We start from the raw sequence: 25,792 nt of genomic DNA on the forward strand, positions 1-25,792 counted from the left end.
ATATATATATATATATATATATATCACTCTTTTTCATATTTTCCTCTTAGTTTTGCCATTTGGACTTTTGATCTACACACAGTGTACGCATGCCCCAATGGGACAAATCTCTTTTTTTACTCTTGAATAAAATATGCATGGACCTTTAGCCATTTCTGTGCTCACTCTAAATATCTATGCACTTACACACTTTTGAAACACATTCTCCACACTGAATTCAATGCACATTTTCGCACTGTATCTAATTATAGCAACAGTCCTAACATCTGGAGATTGGCCAGCGTATCAAACTGTATTGAAGTGATTAAAAATACATATATCAAGTATTCATATACTGTAGAACGTAAGTGTAATAAAGACTAGTAAAACAATAATAAAATTGTAAATGAGTAAACTTTCAATATAATAAAAGAATTTATGAAGACTTGTTTAAGAAAACACACATACACACACACACACTGCAACAGTTCCCTCTTGCTTTCTAAGACTGTGACATTGAAAACATAAAAGCATTTGACAAAAGATGTTCTGTAGGTTCTGGGAAGCTGAGGCGTGTCCTAATTCCCCTAAGGTCATTAACAGCAAACTAGTTTCTTAGGTGAGTGTGTGGTGAAGCTGTTGTTGTGCTCAACTTTACCCCACCTCAGGTAAACATTCTCAACCAGGTCTTGGTCACATAAAAAGTATTAGAAATAATAAAAAAAAAAAGGATCTGCAAAAGTGAACATGCAGAATTTTTTACAAAAACGAACAACAAACTTAAAAACACACAACACACCCCCCCCCCCCACCCCCCCAATAAAAAAAGGAAGAAGAAAAAAAAGACACAAGGAATCAGTAAAGAAAAATGTATGGAGGCACAACTAATCCAAAATCACAAAAGCATATTTGGAAACATAATAGCAAAAGAGAAAAACACTAAATAAAAATGACAAAAACAAAACTAAAAAGTGTATCACCACAAATAAAAAAAATGTAAAGAGAAATGTATTATTATTATTATTATTATTAATAATAATAATCATGATAATAATATTATTAAAAAATCTAACATTACCATAACTATATAGCCCACAAAACCCCAAAACATGCATAAAGAAGATACAAAAATTTGAAATAAACAAAAAAAAAAAACCACAAGGAATCAGAAAACAAAACTATTTAGTAAATAAAATAAGTCTAAAAATAACAAAAGGAAATCTGTAACCATGACAGCAAAATTACTGGGAAAAAACTAGAGTAAGTGGTAATATCATTGTATTCGTGTCCAATTTATGAGGAACATTCAGAAGCTGTCAACTTTACATCGATTAATAGTCAATTTTCAGCATATAAAAAGTTACAGCTGACAGATTGGACATTTTGCATTTGATTGTGTTAATGACTAGGACGATATTATCCCAATGTATAATGTACTGCTTTAAGTGGACATGTCTGAATGCTAATGGTAGAAAATGGCAGTGTCTGAAAGCTTTTAAGTCAGGAAAAAAAAGAACGTTTACATCATGCTAATCCTTCTGATATTTCCTACATGGGGTGTTCAAATGGAGATTTAATGAAATACTAATTAAAAAAAAAAAGGTTTTCTGGGCTTTTCTAAATGGAAATGGTTTGGCAAGGTTACATAAATAAAAATATAATTTTATTTCATTTATTTATTTATTAAGTTTATTATTTCTTTATTATTATTATTATTTTATTTAAGTACACAGATCTCGACATTTCCATTTTTTTATGGAATTGCTGTTTAAATTGTTATATCATTAACAATACTGAACAGTCTTTCAAGCAAGTTCACGTGACTTAAAGATAGCATTTGCATTTCTGGGAAATTAAGGGTTAAAGATGATGTGAGAAGTGAGTCAGCGACCCACATTATGCACATTATGCACAGTCCCAGGAGAGCTGTCAGAGTAGTATTGCGTCATTAGATTACTAGTAAAACCCTAATGTAGTGTCTGGTGCCATCTAGAAGAATATGAGAAGTTGTCCTTTTGTCCCGTGGCTTATTTTTAGAAATAAATATTTCTATATATAACATCCACCATGCACTCAGAAACTGGATTTGCAAACGGAAATTTTAAAAGAGATTAGAATAGTAATACAACAGGATCTTGCAGGAAGAGAATTCTGGAGTAGCCTCAAGGTCAGAATTAAACTCCATTCCTTTAGACATGGTATTCCACACTCTTATACCTCACTTCCTTCTTCTGTGGAAACATGTCTTAATGTTTACTGTAACTGACTTCAGTTTGGCATTGAATCATAACGAGCAGATCATTAAACAAGGGTGGATCAAATAACAAAAGCTCAAAACGGAGTTTCGTGTTGTGTCAAGTAAGTTACAAAATGTTCCGAGATTACAGCTTTTTCCTGCAGAGTCCTTGCTTTTTCTCATGTCTGGATTTGATTGCCTGTAGGAATTCTGTCTTCATCAGTTATTAACATTCCTGCAGTACATTTTACAGAAGGTCTTGCTCACTGACACGTTGTCCATGAGGAGGTGCATATAGTGTTTGCTGGCTTTCATTAGTCTTTGATGCACAAGCTAAAATACCGGTATACAGAATGTGGCGTTAAAAGTGCTGATCTTTAAAACAAAGATTAATATCAAATCGAAAAATTAATAAATCCAAAACTGCATGTTGGAATACAAAGTGTGGAATATCTCATGTGCTGATAGAATCTCATTATACAGGTCCTTCTCAAAAAATTAGCATATTGTGATAAAGTTTATTATTTTCTGTAATGTACTGATAAACATTAGACTTTCATATATTTTAGATTAATTACACACAACTGAAGTAGTTCAAGCCTTTATATAAGCCACGCCGCATTGAAGCAGTCATTTCTGCAAAAGGATTCCCGACCAAGTATTGAGTGCATAACTGAACATAATTATTTGAAGGTTGACATTTTTTGTATTAAAAACACTTTTCTTTTATTGAAATATGCAAATTTTTTGGGTTTTCATGAGCTGTATGCCAAAATCATCAATATCAAAACAATAAAAGGCTTGAACTACTTCAGTTGTGTGTAATTAATCTAAAATATATGAAAGTCTAATGTTTATCAGTACATTACAGAAAATAATGAACTTTATCACAATATGCTAATTTTTAGAGAAGGACCTGTAAATGTTGGTGTTAAAACAGTGGACTACTGACAGCACTATAAACCTACAAACATAACTATACAGTATGTTTTGATTTGATCCCATCATGTCTTTTTCTAAACAACAATAGACTAAGGATAGACTAAAATGTTTGTTTAAAAAAATGTCTCTTAAAATCAAAAGATTGCATTTTTTAAAAGATAAGACAATTCTGATTTTGACAATTCTGTTAATTAAGGTTTTTGAGTCATAAAAGTTTTATTATTATTATTTATTTATTTTTATTCTTCAAAAGAATCAAAAATATTCATCAGTAAAAATTTTTTGTAATCTCTGTGTAATTCTGTCTTTTGTTTGAGTTGGATTCCAAAATCTACGCCCACGACAGCTTACAAATATGAGATTTTGTGTGTTTGTTACAATACAACTCTGAAATATACGACTCTGACCGTTTACAGCCCCAAAACTCATTTTTACAACTCCTCTGTTACACGGACGAATGGCGAAATTACGTCCACAAATGCTGTGCGTTAAACCAATGTCAAAAATACGTCATCAAGGCCACGTGCACAGGCATTACTATCCGAGGGAAGAGGAATCGATTCGGCTTTTAAAATCACGGTATGTGTGCGAAAAATGTCTGAAGTCCGTGTTTATTGTATGTGTGTTATCGGAGTATACCGAGTATTGTTCAGTCTCACCGGGGTTAATGAAGTCCGAGAGGCCGATGACAGAGGGTGAGAAGTCCGGGGAATATGTCCAGTCAAAGATAATCCGGTTAAAAAATCTTCGAAAAAAAAAAAAAAACCACCACAATCTCTCCTTCTCTCGTGCCAAACAAATAACTGCAGCACTGTTTCATCATTATTACTACTCCCTGCCGACGGAAAACCCCAAGGGAAAAAATTCCTCCGCACATGCGAAGTGCACATGCGCCTTGCCACTTTGCGAGTTTTAAGTTCAGTTTTGGTGAATGATGGAGAATAAACAGTTAAAAAGGATTTCGTGTGCTCTCCTTTTTATTGTTTTTTTATTTTAAGCGTTTAATTACATTTAGGCATTTGGCAGATGCTCTTATCCAAAGCAACTTATTTTTTTTCTTATCTCATTATACATTTGAGCAGTTGAGGGTTAAGGGCCTTGGCCCCTTTAAGTGTTTAAGCGAACCTGGCATGAATGCTCGGTCACATTAACAAGAGTGTGGTAACGTTTATTGTAAGATGGCGGTCAAGTTGTTCGCGACGTAGAACGTAGGCAGACATTATGCAAATATGTTACGGAGTGAAATAGATTTGCCAACGACTCGTTTAGGCGAATGTGAGCCGATTCTTTTTTTTAATAGACGAAAACTCCATTTATCGTGCACTGTCAGCGTCACAGATAGTGCAGATAGTTTATGTTCACATACAGCTACATGACACACTGCATGAAAGAAAATATTTAAAAAAGCATAAAAGGACCTCTTTTACAATAGTAGGTTTGTAAATGTTGTTTATGGGCTCTTCCTCTGTGAAGACTGTTGCTTCTTCTTAGGGTCGTACCCATATACCCAAGTTACATCACCGGTAATAATCCTCCACATGAAGGACAGGTCATCCATGGCACGCTGAGCTTTTGGCAGACTTTGACGTTTCTTCTGCTCCTGAGTCAGCAGCCTGGGAACGAACTTGGCAGCAACAATGCGCATGTTAACATCACACGTGAGGATTGGCTGGACTGATCTGTATGACCCAACAACAGTGTTTTCTGACACAAGTTGCCGGGTGGTCTAGACATTTCAAATTTCAAATCAATCAAATTTGGGGATGAAGGTAATCCCCCTACATGTTACTAAACATCCAGGAGAATCTAACACAGTTGCTATTCAAACTTGTTACAATTTCTTTTTGGTATTTTTCAGGTTACCCCTAACATTCATTTTTTTGTTTTTGTTGTTGTTGTTGTTTTATTGTCTGAACCATGCCACGTTGCATAGACAAGAAGACACTTTTCTGCAACATTGTAAACTTTTATTAGTTGTATATTGTTTACCTGTTTGGTATGCATTTAAAAACATGTCCTTATTCTTTTTTGTCCTTAATGTCCAGTGAAGTGGACGGTCCATTGTAACAGTTTGCTAAAAAACCAGATTTGTTCTTCTCATATGTGGAACATTAACTTGGACCATAAAACTGAAAGTCATAGGCATGATGTCCAGCTTTTTATAGGAGTATCCATAAACAACTTTAGGGGCGCACATCTGTTTAACAGACACTACGGTCTTGTTTGTTAGTTTGTGTGTTCGTTGCAAGATTAAATTTGGACTTTCTGTCAGTTTTAAATAAACAGCTAGACATGAAACAGGAAAAACAATAGCAAGAAGGCTGAGATCACATGACTTCCAACTGAAAGTGAAACTGAAAGAGTAGCTCAGCAAATCTTAAGGGCGGTAAAGAAAAACAGGGTGTGGAGGTGCCAGAAACCAGACACAAAATCGGCACATTGACTGAGACTGAGAGAGAAAGAGAAACAGAGAGTTACAGAGAGTGTGTGTGTGTGTGTGTGAGAGAGAGGGACAGGATTTACTACAGGTAAGTTTCATGCATTTCTTTCACTATAATGGTTTATTTGCTGTAATTAGTGCACACAGTGTCACGATTTTAATCCTTTATAATCACACACATGTGTATACTGTACATACCGCCGTAATGTATTACTGATTTGTTGGCGCACTCGATTTATTTTGCACAGGAATAATAGTATCTCATCTACACAGGAAGAGGTTTATAGTCATGCCCAATACCTAATCCTTTCAGATATCAGACTTCTTTACGTTCAGCATCTAAATGACGGTTGGTCTAAAACAGAATCAGGATGACTCAGGATCTGCATGAATTCAACAAATGACTTTTATTAAAATAACGGATGTTTCTATACAAAGTGACGAGATCATTGGGCTACAAAAATGTATTAAACAGATGCTCCATGTTCTTATAAAATGTAAAATAATCAGGAAAGAAACTCACTTGAAACATGTTAAACATTATGATAATGAATATAATAAAAATTGAAGATTGTAATAAAGATAAACTTTTGATTCAACCCTGGAAAACCCCGCCAAAAATACCGAAAATATTGCCCTGATATCAACACACTGTCACACACGACAGCGAGCAAGATCTCAAATTAGTAGGACACAGTAGAGGAGTCTAATCCAGCTAATTAACATTAATTAAATGCTTAATAAAATGTAACAATCCAATTATTAATTAGTGAATAGCTGTAAGCAATGGGAAACATGATAACAAGAAAGACAATTTGATGAGTTTTTTTAGGAAGTGTGACTATCTTTGCACTTTCATGCTGTTTTGTGCAACTCCTTCTGATTGTTATCACTGTATATACTTGTTACACTGTTATTACTGTATATAACTCCACACTCACTTACACAAGGAGTAAATAACTTTTAATCAGCATGAGAACTTATAACTTTAATTCCAGGAATAAACAATCTAAAATATGGTCGATAAAAAAAGATCTCTACAGTATATAAGGGATAAACTGTAAACAGGTTATTCTATCTCTTTTTTTGCATTATTTTTTAACCCTTTCATCTGTAAAACTATTTTTTCTTGTTTAGTCATTAATTTTCAGGAAGCAGCATTTAATCTTTTTTTTAATTCATTTTATTTTATTCTTTTTAGATTGTTGTGGATTTGACGTCTAGGGAACATTTTTAGCAAGACACGAAGGCACAGAGTTGTTGCTGTTATTACACAAGTCACTGAAAGGTTTAGTATAAATACAGTTAAATAAAGTTCTCAGCATACTAACCCAAATATTAACCTAAAATGCTCCACAGAGTCAGAATGATGGCACTTCATTCTTTATGCTTGTGTACCGAGAGAATTTCAATAGAGAACTGGATACTGAGTTTATACATGCTTCTTAGAATTAAAAAAAAAATCCTATGAATCTGCAAGTTTCAGATACTGTAGTTTCAGATGTCCTTGATTAAACAATACAATTGCATGACTCTACTCTTCAAACATCTCCTTGTCCGATGATGAGATAATGTTCCTGTATATGCTAGAGACTTAGAAGCTGCTGTGAATCAGCAATTCAAATGACCACAAAGCAGGCATGCAAATATTGTGTAACAGATAGAATCCTGAAAGGCCTTATGCATTGTTGAGGGTGAAACCTTAATTTAATTCATGGAAAACTGTAATAAAAAAAAAACAAAAAACTGTTTAACAGTTTGATTAACAGTTATATACTGAATGGCATTGATTAACAGGTATATACCAGTAAATTGGTGACAGGATCATGGGAACCTAAAGCTCATTTAGTTCGTCTGGTCCAATTCCACAGAAAAGAACAAATTTCTGAAAAAGGTCAATGCTAATCATGATAGGACACTCAGTGCATCTTAGGTTTAGGGTTAGGGTTTAGCAGGTAAAGAGTTCAAAGTTGTTTTTCCAGCATTTAAATTTCTCATTTCTCAATCCCATTGAGCCACCATAGAATATGCCAGACAAACAAGTCTGAACTTTGGAGGCCCAACCCTGCAACCCACAGCACCCAAAGGATCCATCACTAACTCCCCAGTGCCAGGCACCACCGCACATCCCCGGAGGCCATGTCTAAGTTAGTTAAAAAATAAAAAAGTTCACACTTCATTCGGAATGAATGACTGGGCCGAATACAGAAGCAACTCTTTATTGCATAAATTATTCATCAGATTCTCTATTTTTATTCTATTTTAAATATAAAATCACATGATATAAATTTGATAGCAACGATTTGTAACTAAATAGACTGTGCATGAAAAAAAAGCTAGATCTGAATAAAATCATGTAAAAATCAATATATAAATTCCCACTCTGCCAATCCAAAAAACAAACCAAAAAAACCCTTGTATAAGAATTTTTATTTTATTAGATTATTTTTGTAGAAAAAGCTAGTAAATACGAAGAACAATAAATAGTCTATTGATTTGGAGGTGGTTTACAGTACTATTTAGATTTGTTTAAAACCATAATTGATTGTCCATCAGTATAGACACAATGCATAAAAGGGTTAAATCTAACCTAATAAACAGGTCTTATATACATAAAAAAGCTGTAAACTCTGGTCATTTGCGGTTTGTTTTTTTGGACATTAGCTGCTGTAGGGTTTTCTGCTTTGAATAAGTCACACAGATGTTATCATTGATACAGGCTCTAACATGACAAACGCACAATCGAATAACATTCCAGGATCTATTATTTAATAAACAGTGTCTTTGGATTAGATTCACCATAAAAATGGATTTAACTTAAATCCAAATTTTCAACATATCGTCAAGGAAAAGTCAAGCGTGTTCACATTTATGAGTCAGGATGCACAGGTACTTAAGTGTTATTTGTATGAGCTCATAGGAATAAAAATTACCTGTGTGTAATGCATTCAAGGTTGGGAAATATTCTCATGAGTATATGAACAGTTTACAAGTGTCTAGACCTGCAGCTTGGAATGTAGACCTGCTCACTTACTTTTAATCCTTGAAAAACAAAAAAAGAAAAATAGAAAGGATAGAAATTGAAGACTGAAGAAGGAAGGATGTTTGTTTTGTTAAACGTCATTAAAGTTTAATATTAATGCAGGAAACAATTTAAAAATGAAAAGTAAAGAAACACAGACATACAAGATGTAAACAAAAATGCACTGAAAATGGTTTAATGTAAGGATCAGTACATTATTAATACTTTAGCAGCCTTAACAGCAATGACTCACGTATAGGCATAGAATGAGAAGGTTATTCTCAACAGGTCGTCCAACGGCATGAAGACATTTTTCAGAAGGCACTGTTGACTAATCCCTATCATCATCATGTTTTATACTTTAATTTAACGTGAATTATAATTCTGCAAACGGTTCTAAAATATATATTTATCTTATAGCATTCTAGCCATGCTTTAAGTTAAATATATATTCATATCTGAAAAGAAAGGAACAAATAGTTAATTTGATTCATTAGCAACAGAAATTGGTGTATACCTCATACATTTTTAGCGTAAATGCAAGGTTATCTATTTACTTTCTGTAAAACTGTGCATGTGACGTGATATTAGTGAGAAGATGGCAAGCACTGAAATAAACATGTACTGCTTCATTGCACTTAATGTAATTTCTCATTCAAGCCAATATCATGCAGGCTCATATTAATGATCATAATGCTGCATCTTTTTTGTGCATAATGTGGACACAAATACTTAAGTCTTAAGTTTGAGGTCTAAATACTCTCACTCACTCATCTTCTATACCATCTTCTTTATCCTGTGTAAACGGTGACCTGGAGTCTATCCCAGGAGGCTTAGGGCACGAGGCAGGGTACACCCTGGACAGGGTGCCAATCCATCGCAGGGCACACAGACACACACTCACTCGCACTACGGGCAATTTGGGAATGCCAATTGACCTAACCTGCATATCTTTGGACTGTGAGAGGAAACCGGGGGGAAACCCACCAAGCACAGGGAGAACAAGCATGCACACAGAGACAGGAATTTAACCTGGCCGGGAATTGAACTCAGACCCTGGAGGTGCAAGGCGACAGTGCTAACCACTACACCACCTAGTATTAAATAACCTCAAAGCATGCTTTACTCAACGCAAACAGCAAAACCTGACCATTATATCTTATCATTGAGACCACTTAAATTAGTTTTTTTAATTGATAGACTACTATCAAGTATATAATAGCTAAGTACTATTGCTATTCAATTCAAACCGGGACTTTTGACTGTGCAGAATAACAGAACGTAGTTTTGTATGTAAAAACTCTCTTTATTTCTCTCTATATATTATTTCTACTACACTAATGCACTTATTCCAGCGTTTCACTAGTGTCACTAGAGCCATGATCAGACTGCCTGCTTCACGTCTTCACGCTGGCATCCCAGGAGTTCCTTTAACTGGGCCAATAACTTCCAGCCAAATTCCTGTAATGTGCAAGTGATTGTGTGTACAGTTCCCACAGACAGAGGCGACAAGTTATCCATTGATTTTTCCAGAATCGGGTTTTCCACTCGGAGGGCTCCGAACCACCTCGGCCAGGATTTATGGACGTACGGCCTTCTTTCAAATGTTTCTACCATTCAGATGTTTTACTGCGATGAAAATCACATCACCATACTGTGTTTGATGTTTTCTGTAAATTTCAATCAGTCTTACAGCTTCATTCACAAGAAAGTCCCAGTTTGACTTGAATGACCCTCATCGCATAATCCACCAAGCAGGAAATTGAATCACTAAGCAGATCATGAATATTGAAATATGTGTTGCTTGTAAAGCTGCTCCCTGATGAGCAAACTGGGAGCAACAGTGGAAGGAAAAACTCCCTGATCTCAGATATCAGAAATTCAGCAGCCATGTCCATCAAGATTTCTAGCTAACTATTAGACAACTGTGTTGCACAAAAATGCTGTATGTTCTGAAATGGAACAGACCTGTAGAACAGGTTAGGACATACGTATTTAGCTTCAACGTCAATTAGTAATACACCACAGAGAGGAAAGGCTGTTTGAGGCTTAAACCCGGATGTTGTGGGATTGTGAAATTATTTGCTGAGTTTAACCTGAGCAGGCGCAGATTTTCTCAGAATTGTATTCATTATGTTTAGAAGCAGGTGAGGATGTTGAAGGAGAATATGGTTCCAAGGCCTCGGGGTCGTTTGCCTGTGGTGTGTGCGGTGCTGTTGTTCAGTCTGCTGTTTGTGCCAATCTGGCTGCATGACGCTGTGCTAACACGAGAGACATCGGGACTCGTCTTATTCACTCTGATCCTGGGGGAGACACTGCATAGCCTCTGCCTGTTTCCAGAAGAGTGGCTGTTTCATTCAAGACAAAGGTAAGACATTTGCTTGTACAGTATGAACTGGTTAAAGTTTAAACCTGTTGGATTTTTTAAGGCTACAATGTGGGACAATATTGACAAGATGATAGATAAAGTCTAAAAATAAAGGTAAAATTAAAATAATGGATAAAAAATATAGTACTTACAGTATTGCAGATATTCACATTATTCGTTCTAATATGTATAGAGATGAGTCAAATTATTTGAACACTTACTGCCCTAATGTAGCAAGCAGCTACTAACCTGAAATGTTTATTACTATCCAATAAAATGACGATCGTCTTTTTTTCTTCTTCTTTTGGTACACATTAATTTCTTCCCTAATTACTCGGTTTGGAGAAAGAAATCAATAAAGCCTTCCATTCTTAATAGCCCTAATGATAGTATGCTGTATTTGAATTAGAAAAACGAATTTAAGGGATAAGACATCCTTCAGATTGTTTTATGTCAGCCATTTTTCCTGGTCCTGGTGACTCTTACATTATCATTACCTTAGATCTTTGTTCAACATCTGGAAGAAGAAAACATCAGGACTAAAATCTATGTTAAAATGATAGAGCACCTAAATTGACCCTTATTTAAAGAAAGTAATAAACAGAACTATTGTTGGTGCATGAGAACATGATTCAGCATAAATTTTTTTTCTTTTTTTTTTTTTTTGGTCAATTTGGAGTTCATTGTTATTATTTGACCACCCATTAGTGCAGATTACTAAGCAGTTAATGACCGCCATCTAGCTGTAAAGCAGTTAATGACACATTGAGCTCCTGGAGTTATTGCATAAATGGTGTGGGAAGACTGCTTGTCAATTCTCCCTCCAGCATGATAGCACGGCTGCTTTTGGCAGCTTCAAAAATGAAGAATTGTGATGTAACTAAAGTAGACATCCATGGATGTGGACGGAAAGTCCCGACTGAAGGAGAGTTCACCTTTTTTTTTCACGAATGAGAACTGAGACATGTCCGGAGAATTTTTCTTAACAAGAAATTAGGGAAATTGAGGTTTCTTTTCGGCCACAGCTCACAACTCGTTTAACCTTATACAACCCACACAAGCCACCATATTGGCCTGATACTTCAAAGGTCTGCCCAGGCCTTATAATATAAGTTATAAAGACATAGGCAGACCTTTGAAGTACCAGACCAATATGGTGGCTTGCGTTGGTTGTATTGTGGGCAGTAGGTGTTCTAAACAAAGTTCAAGTACATAGTGCTTTCTCTTCATCACGTCAGCTACATTAGCGGTAAAGTTGTACCAAAGACAATCTGGCATGACTCAACAGGTACAAAGGTCATTCCCAACCGTTAACTAAAAAACGTTCAGATCTGGTGAGAGCTACCTATTGGAGGGGTTAGTGCTTCCACTGAGACATACTATATGAAACCAACCATCTTGTATCTAATATCTTTTATCTAATATCTTGCTTGGTATCAACCACAGTAAGTATCTAATATTATTATATTAGCTATCTTCAGATTAGGTTAGATTAGATTAGATTAGATTAGATTAGATTAGATTAGGTGGCTTAGTGGTTAGCACTGTCGCCTTGAACCTTCAGGGTCCAGGTTCAATTCCCACCCCATGTTAAGTTTAATCCATGGTCTGTGTGCATGGAGTTTACATGTTCTCCCTGCACTTGGTGGGTTTCCTCCAGGTACTCCGGTTTCCTTTCACAGTCCAAAGACATGCAGATTCGGCTAATTGGCATTCCCAAATTGCCCGTAGTGTGTGTGAATGTTGACCAGAGGTTCTACCTTGGCCATTAAAATGGGAATAAATACAATGGTCACCATTAGTCTCCACAATGCCTAGTTGGACTACAAAGGTTCCTAGATGGATAGAGATTAGATTAGATTGTACATGTACAAAGCCAAAGAAATGCAGTTGTCCTATTTACAGTAAAATTTCAATGTGGTAAATGAAGGTGTGGGTCCATATGTGGGTCCATGTGGTGATATGCACCAGTAGGTAATAAGAATGTTATATTTGGTAATAAATAGTATCACTGTACAAACATTGTGCTACATTTGGGTACATTTGTCAAAATCTCAGTTATGTCTAATTAATTAATGAAACCAAAATTTAACAATTAAAAGATAACTTAAGCTGTCTGCACATTCACGAATAACAAAATAGAGCAAAATAATCACCATGTCTTTCTTAAGTTAGTACTGTACATGTTTAGATTTACACTATGTCCATGCATGTGTAATCACACAAGCAACTCTTTCGGTTCTTGCTCTTTGTCAGGTATGGAGGCAGATTCCAGAAGATGCTCAGTGCCTGTTTCAGCAGATCTACTGTTGCAGGAACGTGTGTAGTCATTTCACTTCTGCTGGTGGGAGGATTTAAATGGACACATGACAAGTTTGTCTCATGTGCCTTAACCTGCGCTTTCTACCTCCTGCTGAAGGCCTTTGGAGTTCTGGTAAAGTTCGCAACAGCACTACTTACTTGCCAAATTTTCCTAAAAATCACAACCTCTTACTGTACATACTCAACATTGGTGGTGTTTATAGGGGTCCAAGCGGCTAGAGCTGGAAACATTTCTGTCTTCTTCTGTCCTTAAATAAAATGTTCAGCCCAAATCACAAGTCCTAGAGACATGCGAACTGGTCAGCTCTGTATCTCAAGAACCAACATTTGCAAGTTAAACCATTTTGCTTCACATGCTTAGCTCTTGAGCTAATCTGCGTAATATGCTAAACCTTCTTTTGCAATATAATCCATCTTAATAATTGTCCAAAATGTCCTGTGTTAGCCTGAAAAAACATCAGTTCTAGCCTGGTAAAACTTAAATCTCTCAAACCGCTATATAGTAGCTGGTGGCTATACAACATATGGTGGCTTAGGCTTAGAAGAAAAGTAAAATCCATATTCTGAAGACATGTAAAACATAGGGCATCGCCATCAATAGGAGGTGTTATAATATGAAAATTATGTAAACGGTAATACCAAACAAGCTAATTTTTTTCTCTATGTAGCATCTTTGTGCTAGTTCGTACATGGATTTTTAAATTTGGTAATTTCACAAGAAGCTTGGAAGCTTTATTTGAAAAAAGCTTTACTTAAAAAAAAGCTTTACTTTAAAAAAAAAAACAGTATTGCGACTCTGCGGGTCTCCATTTTTAGCTATATTTACATTGGGCTCACGTGTCCAGATGTAGACATGTCATAATCAATGCCATTGTGTTCTGACTTCCATCTTGATGAGAATAGATTCATCCAAGATGAGTCCAACCCACCCATAGCGGGTTTGGCCTTTTTATTTATTACATATACATGATTACACCGTGGAATTATTTATTCTTTGCATACATATCGCAGATTTCATGTTATTAGGCTGGGGTCAGAATTCAGGGTCAGCCATTATAAACTGCTCCTACTGTAGATCAGACAGGGTTAAGGGCCTTGCTCAAGAAAATAAAAATAATAATATGAAATTTCTTTCACATTCATTTTTGACGAACATCATTAAGTTAAATCTTTGTGCAGAATAGTGTCCATGCTTCCAGTAGCATTCCATTACCTGTGTAACCAGTGTGCACTGAGACAGGTCATGATGGCTTAGCTAAGCACTAAGAAATGTCGTCGTAGTTATATTTGCTTACAGTTATACTGTATTTATATCAGTGCTGTAGTTTTATCTAGATTGGTTTTATAGCTATGTTTGTATAAAAAGCTTTGTAGCAGAGTTTGTGGAGTTGTATATTTGGACGATCAGTAGCTGAGAGGTGTGAGTTTGATTTGGACATAAAAAGTGATTATGACATGGCTTGGCCTTAAAAGAAACTAACTATAAAAGCGTGATTACAAGAAGGGTTCTGATCACAAACTCAGCCATAATGTTAAACAAGGCTTCTATGTAATTCCATTGAGGGACGTGATTTTTAAAGCTAATCTGCTTTCCGAAATGAAGCAGGAAATTGAATATATTATAGGTTTTGTTAAATAAAGTCTTTTTATGCCACACACACTACATGGTTAAAAGTATGTGGACACCTGACCATCAAGCCCATCTGTGGTAATTTGCCACAAACTTGGAAGCACGCGGTTGTATAAAGTGTCTTTGTATCTTGGAACACTGTAATTTCGTTCCATGAGACGAAGCAAGTTCCAACATGACAATGCCAAAGATGAAAATGAAGAACTCAAATATCCTGCAAAAAGCACTGATCTCAACATAATTTAAACATTTTGTGATAAATTGGAACTCTGACCTGACTCAACATCAGTGACCTCACAGCAGCACTCTTATAGACAGACATGCTTCAAAATTAATTTCTAAATCCTTCTTAGAAGATAGGAGCTTATTATTACTGCAAACTTGGAAATAAATCTGGAATGGGATGTTCAGCAATCTCTTATTGGTGTGGTGGTTGAGGGGGCACATACTTTTGTCAACCCTGTCAATCTTAAGTCTTTTGAAAAAAAAATGTATTCTATGTTTCTAAAAATGTGATGTCTAGACAGCTTTTGTCTGTATGACTGTAATTCACTGTAACCAACAAATGCCCCCCCCCCCCCTCTCTCTTTCAGGGCCCTACACCAGTGGAGATCTTGGAGGTGTGTGAGAGCAGGAAGCTGAATGTAGCTCACGGCTTAGCCTGGTCCTATTACCTAGGTTATTTGAAATTTGTGATCCCAGGTACACACACTTCCACACAAATACTCTTTTACGCTGTTATTATAAGAATAGCACACTACAAACTTACACAACATGGTACTGGTGCTAAAATGTGTCTCACCTACAGCAGTAATTTTCAGGTAGGATCAGAAAACACCATTTTTTAAAGAATACTTAATGCTTCTTATCTCCCGATCCATGCTTAGCTTTTTATAAAGATGGATGCACATTTATATTGTTATCAGATAAAAAGAAACACATTTGCTAAATACAATTTCATGCCCTTTTATGTAGTTTCTGTAACTTTTAATTGTCATTCAGATAAACCTTGATCAATTTAGGTTTCACATGAAAAGACATAACACCTAAAAAGTGTATTTTTCTAAAACTCAAAATTGTTCAGATATTGTAACATGAATTTGACATGGTTACGGACACTACAGATGTTTTACCTTTTAAGCTTTTTCCCCCCAAAAAACCCAAAAACAATTTAAGCAAACATTTTTACAGGTTCTGTGCTTCTAGATGGTTATACCAATTTTAGCATCAATACTCATAAAGAAATATGAATCATTTGTATTTACATTTATTATTGTTTTAAAGTGAGACAGTATAACACAAAAAAATGGTGCTTTTTGGGGCACATTTAAAAGCATCTGCAAAACTGCTGAAGTTAGCAACTTTTTAGTTTTAGGGGAGCAAGAGTGGTCACTTCCATATATTTCTGTGCACTTTCTTTGGGACCAAATTTTCTGTATTATATGTATAACATAAAGAATAAAATCAGCACCAACATTGTGTTGTGATAAAAACTTTACTACACATATTTGAAAATCTGTATACTCTAATATTCTAAAAGCTAGATTCTAAGATCTAAATAATCTAACTATGAATGTACACAAAAAGTATAGTTTCCACAAAAAAAAAAAACACTTTTCAGGAAATAGAAAGGAAGACAAAGTGGTTTCACTTTCTAGCCTGTTGCGTGCTCATCATATTTCCAAGGATTTGCGATTTGAGTTGCGAAGCCTTCCTGTTACCTTAAACCAGTCGGAAGCTGCATGTTTTTCACCAGTACGTTGGTTATTCAGTTCTTTTCTGTGTGTATGTGTGTGTGTGTGTGTGTGTCACCACAGAGCTGGAAAACCAGATAAAAAAACACAAAACGCTGACTGGGCAGGATCTTCACTCTGCCCGGCTGCACATCCTCCTGCCTCTGAGCGCAGCTGCCCCGGCAAAGATAGAGGAAGAAGACCAAAACATACATTTCCACACAAACCTCCCAGAGCTGAAGGTCGACCGGGCCGGTGTCAGGGGCAGAGTCTTCAAGCACAGCATCTACAAAATCCGAGACGATAAACAAGAGGTGAGGAGCAAAGCACTGAAAATCCAACTTGGTTAACTCTAAAACCTTGATTGATCAGGATATGGTTTCATCAGACGGTGTAACAGTTGCATGAGAATGAAACTTTCAGTCTAGCAAAATAAGTTTTTTATTAGTGCAATATTCATGAATACAGCATAAATACCTGGCTCAATGACTGACATTGTGATTATTAGTAATTTAAAAGCGTATTATGAAATAATAATTGCTTTTCTTGAGGTTGTTAAATACAATACAAATATTGTTTTTTTCTGGCACAATATTTAATTTAATTGTCATTGTTATAAATAGCAGAGTATAAATAACAACGAGATATCATTAGAGCATCATCTTTCCGGCACGTAATAAAGGTCAACCATAGTGCAGCAGTGCAGTAATCATAACAGCTATTTAAAATAGGATATAAGATATAACAAACATTTTTATTATATACTTTAAAAGTTTATTAATAATTCTTATCCTTTCATAAACACACACCTTTGTAAAAAAACTGGATCATATCAATTATTAGTAACAACAATATTTATTGACATAGATACAGTACATAAATCCCACTTCCCACACTTCATCGCTCCTTGCGGCAGAAAGTCTGTAAAACAAACATCATTTCTATAATATCTATAATGTATATTAGTCAAGAATTAAGCAGTTTGTACAGGAATAATCATGTTGCGAGAACAGCACCATCATGTGGAAAACATCTAACCTAACACTGCACTTTGTTTTGAACTCACACGTCACTCATTTACGCTATGTTAATATGGCAGAACATTTTCTCCAGTTAAACAAACCTTTGAATCTGTAAAACTCTTCTCTTCTCATTCCTACGACAACATTTCGATTATTAATATTTCAGCCTTTTACTGGGAATGTTTTGTGAGGAATGTTCTAACACAGCACTATTATAGTAGATATTACAAAAACCTTATGATTTGTAATACTACAGTAACATTACCTTCAGTTTTTAGTCCTGTTTCTCTGCTAATTCTCTCCCTGGTCTCATGTCATTAGCTGATTTCTCTAATCTCTGCTCGTCTCCGTCCCCCAGGAGTATTACTGTGTGGTGGAGTACGCCACTCCTCTGCTCACCCTCTATCACATGTCTCAGGACAGCACTGCAGGTTTCAGCGAGCAGGACAGGAGACAGCAGGTTCTGCTCTTCTACAGGACTCTCAGTCACATCCTGGAATCTTCTCTAGAGTGTCGCAACCGTTACCGCCTTATCCTGCTCGACAGTGAGTCTTATAACTGGGACTATAACTCAAAATTCTCATGCTGCAGCCCGAGGGCTGGAAAAAGCTTTGGTGAATGTAGAGATACAGTGTAGAAATCTCTCTAGCTTTCTACAAGGGGCTTTCACACATGAGTAAAAGTCTGGCTAGGACATACCGAATTGTCCCAAACTAAAATTCTTGACAGTTTTTAGTTAGTTTGTGTCTTAAATCACATATGATTTGGCTCATTGAATCACATATGAATTCATAAACTTCTTGCTTTGGATAAGAACAAGATTTCTGACCTGTTAAACGCACTCTAGACATTACTTTTTTAGTAATTTCCCATGCAAGGTCAGATTTATCCATGGAATTTGTATCTACTAGAGAAGTGGTTAATAACCTTACTCCTGGAGGTCTACTGCTAATTACTAACATGTGCAAGGCAGTGGTCCTTCAGGACTGGAAGATAAGACCAACGGCATTCGAGCAAACTGAACTACTAAATAGTCGTTGTTGTGATCTTTTGGCTGCTAGCGTCACAGATTCGCACGCAACTCTGGTGCAGGTTTTACCCCAAATGCCCTTTCTGACGCAACCTTCCCATTTTATCATGGCACTGCATCCAGTTGCTGGGGTTTGGGTATGGGGTGGGAATTGTACTCTAGTAATTTAGTTCAGGGATTTAGCCATGTACTTAGCATTATTAGTTTTAGCAGTGAATCTGAAACCTTATTCCTGGAGGATCATTGTCCTGCATATTCAGGTATTGTACTTGCTCCAACACACCCACTTCAATTAAGGAAAAGCTGCTTATTTGTTGATTAGGTAAATCAGATGTACTGGGAGATTAGAAATCACAAAAATGTGCAGGGCAGTTGAGAACAGAGTATTAGATTATTAGAGTACAGGTAGTCCCCGATTTATGAACATTCGACTTACGAATTTTAGCAGATAAGAATGGATCATGGTTGTACTTCTGGTTCGATCATGGAAGTAGCTCATGTGTATCGTACAATAGACACTGCACAGAGCACCAGATACCAATATTTACAATTGTATACACTGTTTTTTGTGTGTAAACGAATGTATTAAATGTCTAAAGTCTAGTATATTGTATGTGTGTGCATGTAGGGGTGCGGGAGAAATGACTCGGCCTCAGGAGTGATAGGTCAACTGTCAACAGTACTGTACATAAGGAATTTGGCATAAGCTCCATTATGAAGAGGCATGAAACATATAACCTGTTAAAATTCACCTTTGATCACCTTATTGACTATTATGTTTTTTGTTTTTTTGTTTTTCAAATCATGTTTTTTAGACATGGTGAGAATTTTCTCACAAAACACCAACTAAACTCTGACAAACTCACAAAAAGTCTTAATCACCCACTCATCGTCTATACCGCTTTATCCTGTATACATTGTCATGGCACAGGGAAGGGAATACCCAGGATGGGGTGCAAATCCATTGCAGCCTGCAAACAATTCTAGTTTTTTACATTAAATAAAGCACCAGACAACAGAAGTTCTAAATTGTACTTTGTAATTAAAAAAAATTTTAGGTCAGTTTTTTTAAATGAAAACCTTTTAGACAATACGTGCCGAACAATTTCTTGTAAACATTTACATATCTCTAATAAACACTTTTTTTTTTTTTTTTAGACCAGCAAGTTGACATCCACCCTCACTATGTGTCCACTGACATCATCAAGCACTTGCAGCAGGAGAAGCGTGAGATCCCCATGGACCTCCCGCAGGACCTGCCCGAGCCCGTACCAGAACAGGGAGGGTTTACGCCTCAGGTTCACTACCGCCAGCAGGAGGAGCCACTCAGCTCTCTGCCCAGCCTGATGATCAGTGCACCACAGTCTCTGAGATCAGAACCTGAGGAGAATACAGACTACACCAACAACCATCAAAACAGACGCAGATAAGCTGATACTCCATCACTACCTCCTGTACATAATGTGTGTTCATGGTGTGTTTAGAGACATGTAAATGAGTAGTAGGAAATTTCTACTAGTGACAAACAAACATATAAAAACATAATAAAAATGTATCTTGTTGATAATGGTTATCAGAAAACATTTTTTTTTACTTTGTGATGATAGTTGTGATGATATTTATGCATTCAAAGGCTATAAGAAAATTCTTTTCTTAAGTGCTTAGTCTGTCAAAACACAATTCCTAAAATTTTGTTACAAAATAATAATGGTACATTTTGTTATCAAATATTTCTGTTAAAATTTCGATGTCAAAAGAAATTGTTTCCAAAAAGACACTTGTTCTAAAACGTATTTTGGTTCTATATCTCTATTACATCATGTTGTATGTATTAGGCACATACTGTATAGTAAGTGAATTGTGAAACAATTCGAGATTAAAGCCCACTGTGAATATTGTTTCTTCTTTGTGAATATGAATAATAAAAACCACTTTTTTTTATACTTTTTTAATTTTATTTCCATACAATTAATCATTTGCATGTTTGTTATTTATATGCATATTAAACACATTATACACTACCAGACAAAAGATTGTACACACCCTCTAATTCCATCATCTTTCCTGGTTTTTATTTCTTTCTAAACTCTAAAACATTACTGAAGGCATCCAGAATATGCAATAATCTCCTTTAAACAGTTGATATTGAGATGTGTCTTATGCTCTGTAAAGCCTTCATAGCGTCTTTAATCCAAAGTGCTGTTAAAATGAACTTCTCCTCCGCAGCAGAGGTAAGTATTGGTCTTCCTGAGAAGGTCCTCATGAGAGACAGTTACATCATGGTGCTTGATGGGTTTTGCAAATGCACTTGTCAATATTGTTCTTGCAAGATCTGTTCCAGAACAGATGACCTTCATGTCTTATAATAACAACTGACTGTTTTTTTGTTTGTTTGTTTGTTTGTTTGTTTGTTTTAACTAAATGCCATATGTGTTATTTCATAGTTTTGGCAAATTCCAGTAATGTTCCAGAATATAGAAAATAAATACAAACTTGTGTCCAAACGTTTGACTGGTGCTTTATATTCCATATACGCCAGTCATTTTCATATGGCTTTGCTCACTTTGTAAACTTAATTTCACAGATAGCTAAAGAACATTTTTAGGAAAAAGGATGAAAACATATCAAGATAAAAAAACTTTTTTTCAATGAGGTGAGATCACAACATTCCCAAAGTTAGTTAAAGCTAAAAATAATCTGATCAGCCTTAATAATCAGTGAAATTATTATCATTATTTCGTGTTTATGCCCACATACAGTACACGTCTGTCTGTCTTTCTGTCAGAACTCTCTGTCTAACTTATTAAAACACTCACTCACACTCATCTTCTATACCGCTTTATCCTGTATACAGGGTGGTGGGGGGCCTGGAACCTATTCCAGGAGGCTTAGGGCTCGAGGTGGGGTACACCAATCCATTACAGGCAATTTGGGAACACCAATTACCCAATCTGCATGGTCCTCTGGGAGAACCCAGAAGAAACCCACCAAGTATGGGGGGAACATACAAACTCCATGCACACATGGGGAGACCAGAATCGAGCCTGGCTGGGAACCGAGCCCAGACCCTGGAGGTGCAAAGCGACAGTGCTGACTGCTATACCACTGTGCTGCCTCTTAATAAAACAAAGAAATTAATTTTTTCTAAGGTCGAGCATCTTAACGCTTGTTTACGCTAATCCCTACTTCTTTCATCGACAGCCAAATACACTCCCTGTTGAGTAATTGGAGAGTGAATCACAGATGAGAAATCGAAAATGATCGGATAAAGATGAAGTTTTGTTTTAAGATGACTCCAGCGGATTAAAACTCACTTATACCACTTCAGTACTCTTATTTTATCAGTGAAAATATGAACTCATCCTAGCTAAAATATTCAGTTTATTTTTCATAATTAAAACATATTGGTGCAGGTGTTTGTTTACATTGAGCAAGTAAATTATTAGTATCTTATTTAAAAGTACATCATTAAATCTGCCACATATCTGTTCATAACATCTTGTTGTCTTGTTGCTTTTACTTAACATTTTGATTTCACTTTTAGTGTAGGTTAAACGCAAAAAAAAAAGTTTAAAACAAAAAAAATGTTTTTTTTTCTTTTAAAACATGTGGAACTAATAAATGTGCTGGATTGTCCAAAGACTTGTTTCTAATAAATTACATGACAACTGCTCCATGGGAAGTGGGGAAATATTGTGCTGACATGTACGTTTGTGTGTGTCATGTGAAGTTCAGCACCATGTATGGACTGTATAAGACAGAAGTGAATGACGACTATACTTACCGACAATGACATCATCATGAAGTGTCTTTGTGTTTGTGTTGTAGCTTAAGTAACACTATAAAAATATCCCTGTCTAGTGAGTCAGCACTAACCTGATTACCAGGTTACATATAGAATAATAAAAAAAAAAAAACTGTTTAGCAATGGAAGCACACTTCAGCAGTTGTATCTACCGAGAGTAACACTAGATGGTGTATAAAATCAGTATTATATCTATTATATCTCCTCTTTAGTTAGAGCCATGATTTTGATGTTTCCAAAGTTATTTTTTTTAATCTTGTCACACATTTAGCCACTCCTGTCTGTTTTAATTAAATAAAATATTCCAGCAAGTAAAAATATCTTGAATATAGTCACATAGTAGACTGGGAGTGGTTTTTCCGTCTAGTTTGAGTCTAAGTTCTGATTCTACTGGAACATAACTACATGCTGTTGTAGGCCATCGGCAGCAAGGTTCTATGTGTTGTGTTTTTTGAGAATTTTTTTTCTGCTCAACATAGTCATGTAGAGTGGTTGTTTGAGTTACTGTAGAAGTTTTGTCAGCTTGAACCAAGCTAATGATTCTCCTCTCATTAACAAGCTGATTCTGAATAGGGGTCAGGGGTAGCTCAGTGGATAAGGCATTGGACTACAGTTTCGAAAATCCCAGGTTCAAATCCCACAACAACCAAGTTGCCACTGTTGGGCCCTTGATCAAGGCCCTCAACTGCTCAGATGTGTCATGAGATAACAAATTTAAAAAAAATGTACGTCACTCTGGATAAGAGCATCTGCTAAATGAATACAGAGCTGCCACTTAGTGGACGGTGTTTGTTTTTTTGCACCATTCTGGATAAAATCTAGAGACTTTTTAAGTGAATAGCCCACAATATTTCTAAAAATGCCCGCACTAAACCATCTGACACCAACAACCGTGCTAATTTTCAAACTCACGGAGATTACATTGTCCTGCATTCTGTAGCTGAAACTAATGCCTGCATGAGGTAGAACACTGGCATAATTTGTTAGCACTATGGCCTCAAAACTCCAAGTTAAGGGTTTGATTCCTGCCTTGGGTCTGTGTGTGTGGAGTTTGCATGTTTTCTCTGCACTTGCCTACTGGTACTCTGGTTTCCTCCCATAATCATGATGTGCGTATTAGACTGACTGGTGTTCCCTAATTGCCAGTAGTGCCTTATACCTAAACTCTTCCATGATAAGCTCCAGGCTCACAGGACAGTCATACGGGTGTGCCCAATAAAGCGCCCAGTGGGTATATATAAATTTCTCATATGAAATTATTGTGAAACAAACACAACATTTTCTAACCCTATTCATAGACATATTTTCCTTCTTTTTGTGTATTTTTTCACGAGATCTATGAGGAAACACTAAAAACGGGCGTGTCAGATCATGTCTGTCATGATTAAATCATTTCACTGGTATCATATCAGATTAATGTTCAATTGAAATTGAAACCTCCTGCCAATCATGTGTCAAAGCTCAATTTTTTTATATTCTTTTCCACAAACAAGCTTTTTTTAAATCTAATCTTACCATTGCATCTGTCGAAGCAGTTTTAATTCTATTACTTAAAATAACCCTGATAAAGTAATCGAGCAACAAATCAGTAGATCTGTTTACAGAAATCGAAGTAGCATTAAAATGTGTGAATGACTTATGGGGAAATACAAAGCCTGGCCAAAAAAAGTCACTATTTCAAACGTGTTAAATTATTTGGCTGCATCAAGCAAAGAAAGCAACTAACTAAGGAGATTGAAATTAGTGGAATTGGGTTAATTACCTTTCAACGCAATATCAAAATCTACAAGGATAGTGCTGAAACTACATGAGAAACTTCATGAGAGCCAATTTCATCATGGTGCTTGATAGGTTTTGAAAATATGGCCTCTTTTAAAACATTCACACAATTCAAATATTTTACTGCAGCCAAAATAAAATTATATTATTGTGTGTGTATTTGTGTGTGTGTGTTTCACATTTAAAGGTACTGTATCAGATAAAACTTTAACATTAAGGTATTTTGCATGCATTTGGCCTGGAGGTATTTTGAAGACATGCAGATGTTGTTTTCAGTCATATGTAGATCAGCTGACTGAGAGAACGTGTCTGTCCGGTTCTGGGCCAGTGATTCTCTACTGTTGTAAAAGAAAAAAAAAGATAACCGGTCTTTTACTCATGGACATCTCATGATTGTGTATGACGGATCACAAGGTAAAGGCATACTCTGTTCAAAATGAGGCATGTCAAAAATCACCTGAGAAGCTTTGAGTTTAGCCTATTTTTTATATTTCTTTCATGAATGGACATTTTCAGAGAGTAGCTTAAACAAAATCACAATGTAGCTTTAGATCCATAATCTTTCTTTGCTTTGTAGTATGAGGGGTTAATCAAACCAGGGTAAACAGAGATAAGAAAAAAAGTCCCTGAGACAAGGAAAGATCAGGGAAAATCCAGAGGAACCTGAGGGAACTCATCCATAGTACTATATAACTTTATTAAGGTGAGTCAGGATATTACATCATCCACTCAGACCTTTTTACAGCTTCCAGGAGGCTTAAAGTGTTATATAGTGTCCCGCAAGGCTAAGCTTTAGGCCCTTTATAGTTTTACGGCTCATATAATTCAGAAGCATTAGATGAGGAATTAAAATCATGTCAGCTATACCTTTTTTATTAATTACAGATGAATGAGCTGCCTTTTATTATTATTATTATTATTATTATTATTATTATTGTTGTTGTTTTTGTTGTTGTTATTGTTGTTGTTATTATTGTTGTTGTTGTTAATATTATTATTTAAATAGGATGTCTACGAATTCAAATATAAATAATATCATAACATTTTCTTACAATACTTACAATACGAAACTCTGAATAAACCCTTTAGGACAGGTCCACGGAATGTTCAAATGATCAACATGTAATTGTTGTTGTCCTTCTTTTGGCTGCTCCTGTTAAGGGTTGGCACAGCCAACCACCAGATCTGTAAATTTGATTTGCCACAGGTTTTTACATCAGCTGCCCTTTCTGATACAACCCTCCCTATTCATTTGGGCTTAGAACAAACATAAAGGACACACTGGCTACTGCAACTCCCAGCAATTTGGGTTAGTTTCATCACTGGAAATTGGACTAGGGCCATAGCAGTGAAAGCAACAAATGCTTACAACTAGTCCACCAGGACCCTACAAATGTGTAATTAACCTCAGTACAAAAGAGTGCACAATAATGCTTGGCAACAAGTACTGGCTTGGGTATTATTAATTAATTAAATTAAAGTAC

The 25,792-nt window shown here is 35.9% G+C and overlaps 1 protein-coding gene across 2 annotated transcripts; it reads left to right on the plus strand.

The window, feature by feature from the left end:
- Window positions 1-5,522: 5,522 nt before the first annotated feature.
- On the plus strand, window positions 5,523-20,664 carry sting1 (stimulator of interferon response cGAMP interactor 1). Of its 2 annotated transcripts, XM_053513763.1 has the most exons (7): window positions 5,523-5,685; window positions 10,761-10,987; window positions 13,244-13,421; window positions 15,533-15,641; window positions 16,757-16,986; window positions 18,053-18,239; window positions 19,883-20,664. In XM_053513763.1, the coding sequence occupies exons 2-7, from the start codon at window positions 10,773-10,775 to the stop codon at window positions 20,152-20,154; spliced, it is 1,191 nt and encodes a 396-aa protein (XP_053369738.1). In that variant the 5' UTR covers window positions 5,523-5,685; window positions 10,761-10,772; the 3' UTR covers window positions 20,155-20,664. The 2 variants fall into 2 exon arrangements, with proteins under 2 accessions (XP_053369738.1, XP_053369746.1); XM_053513771.1 differs by lacking the exon at window positions 5,523-5,685 and having other exon boundaries at window positions 9,979-10,987.
- Window positions 20,665-25,792: the final 5,128 nt, after the last annotated feature.

The sequence above is a fragment of the Clarias gariepinus genome, chromosome 2 (genome assembly GCF_024256425.1).
Source record: "Clarias gariepinus isolate MV-2021 ecotype Netherlands chromosome 2, CGAR_prim_01v2, whole genome shotgun sequence".
In the NCBI taxonomy this organism is placed as follows: Eukaryota; Metazoa; Chordata; class Actinopteri; order Siluriformes; family Clariidae; genus Clarias; species Clarias gariepinus.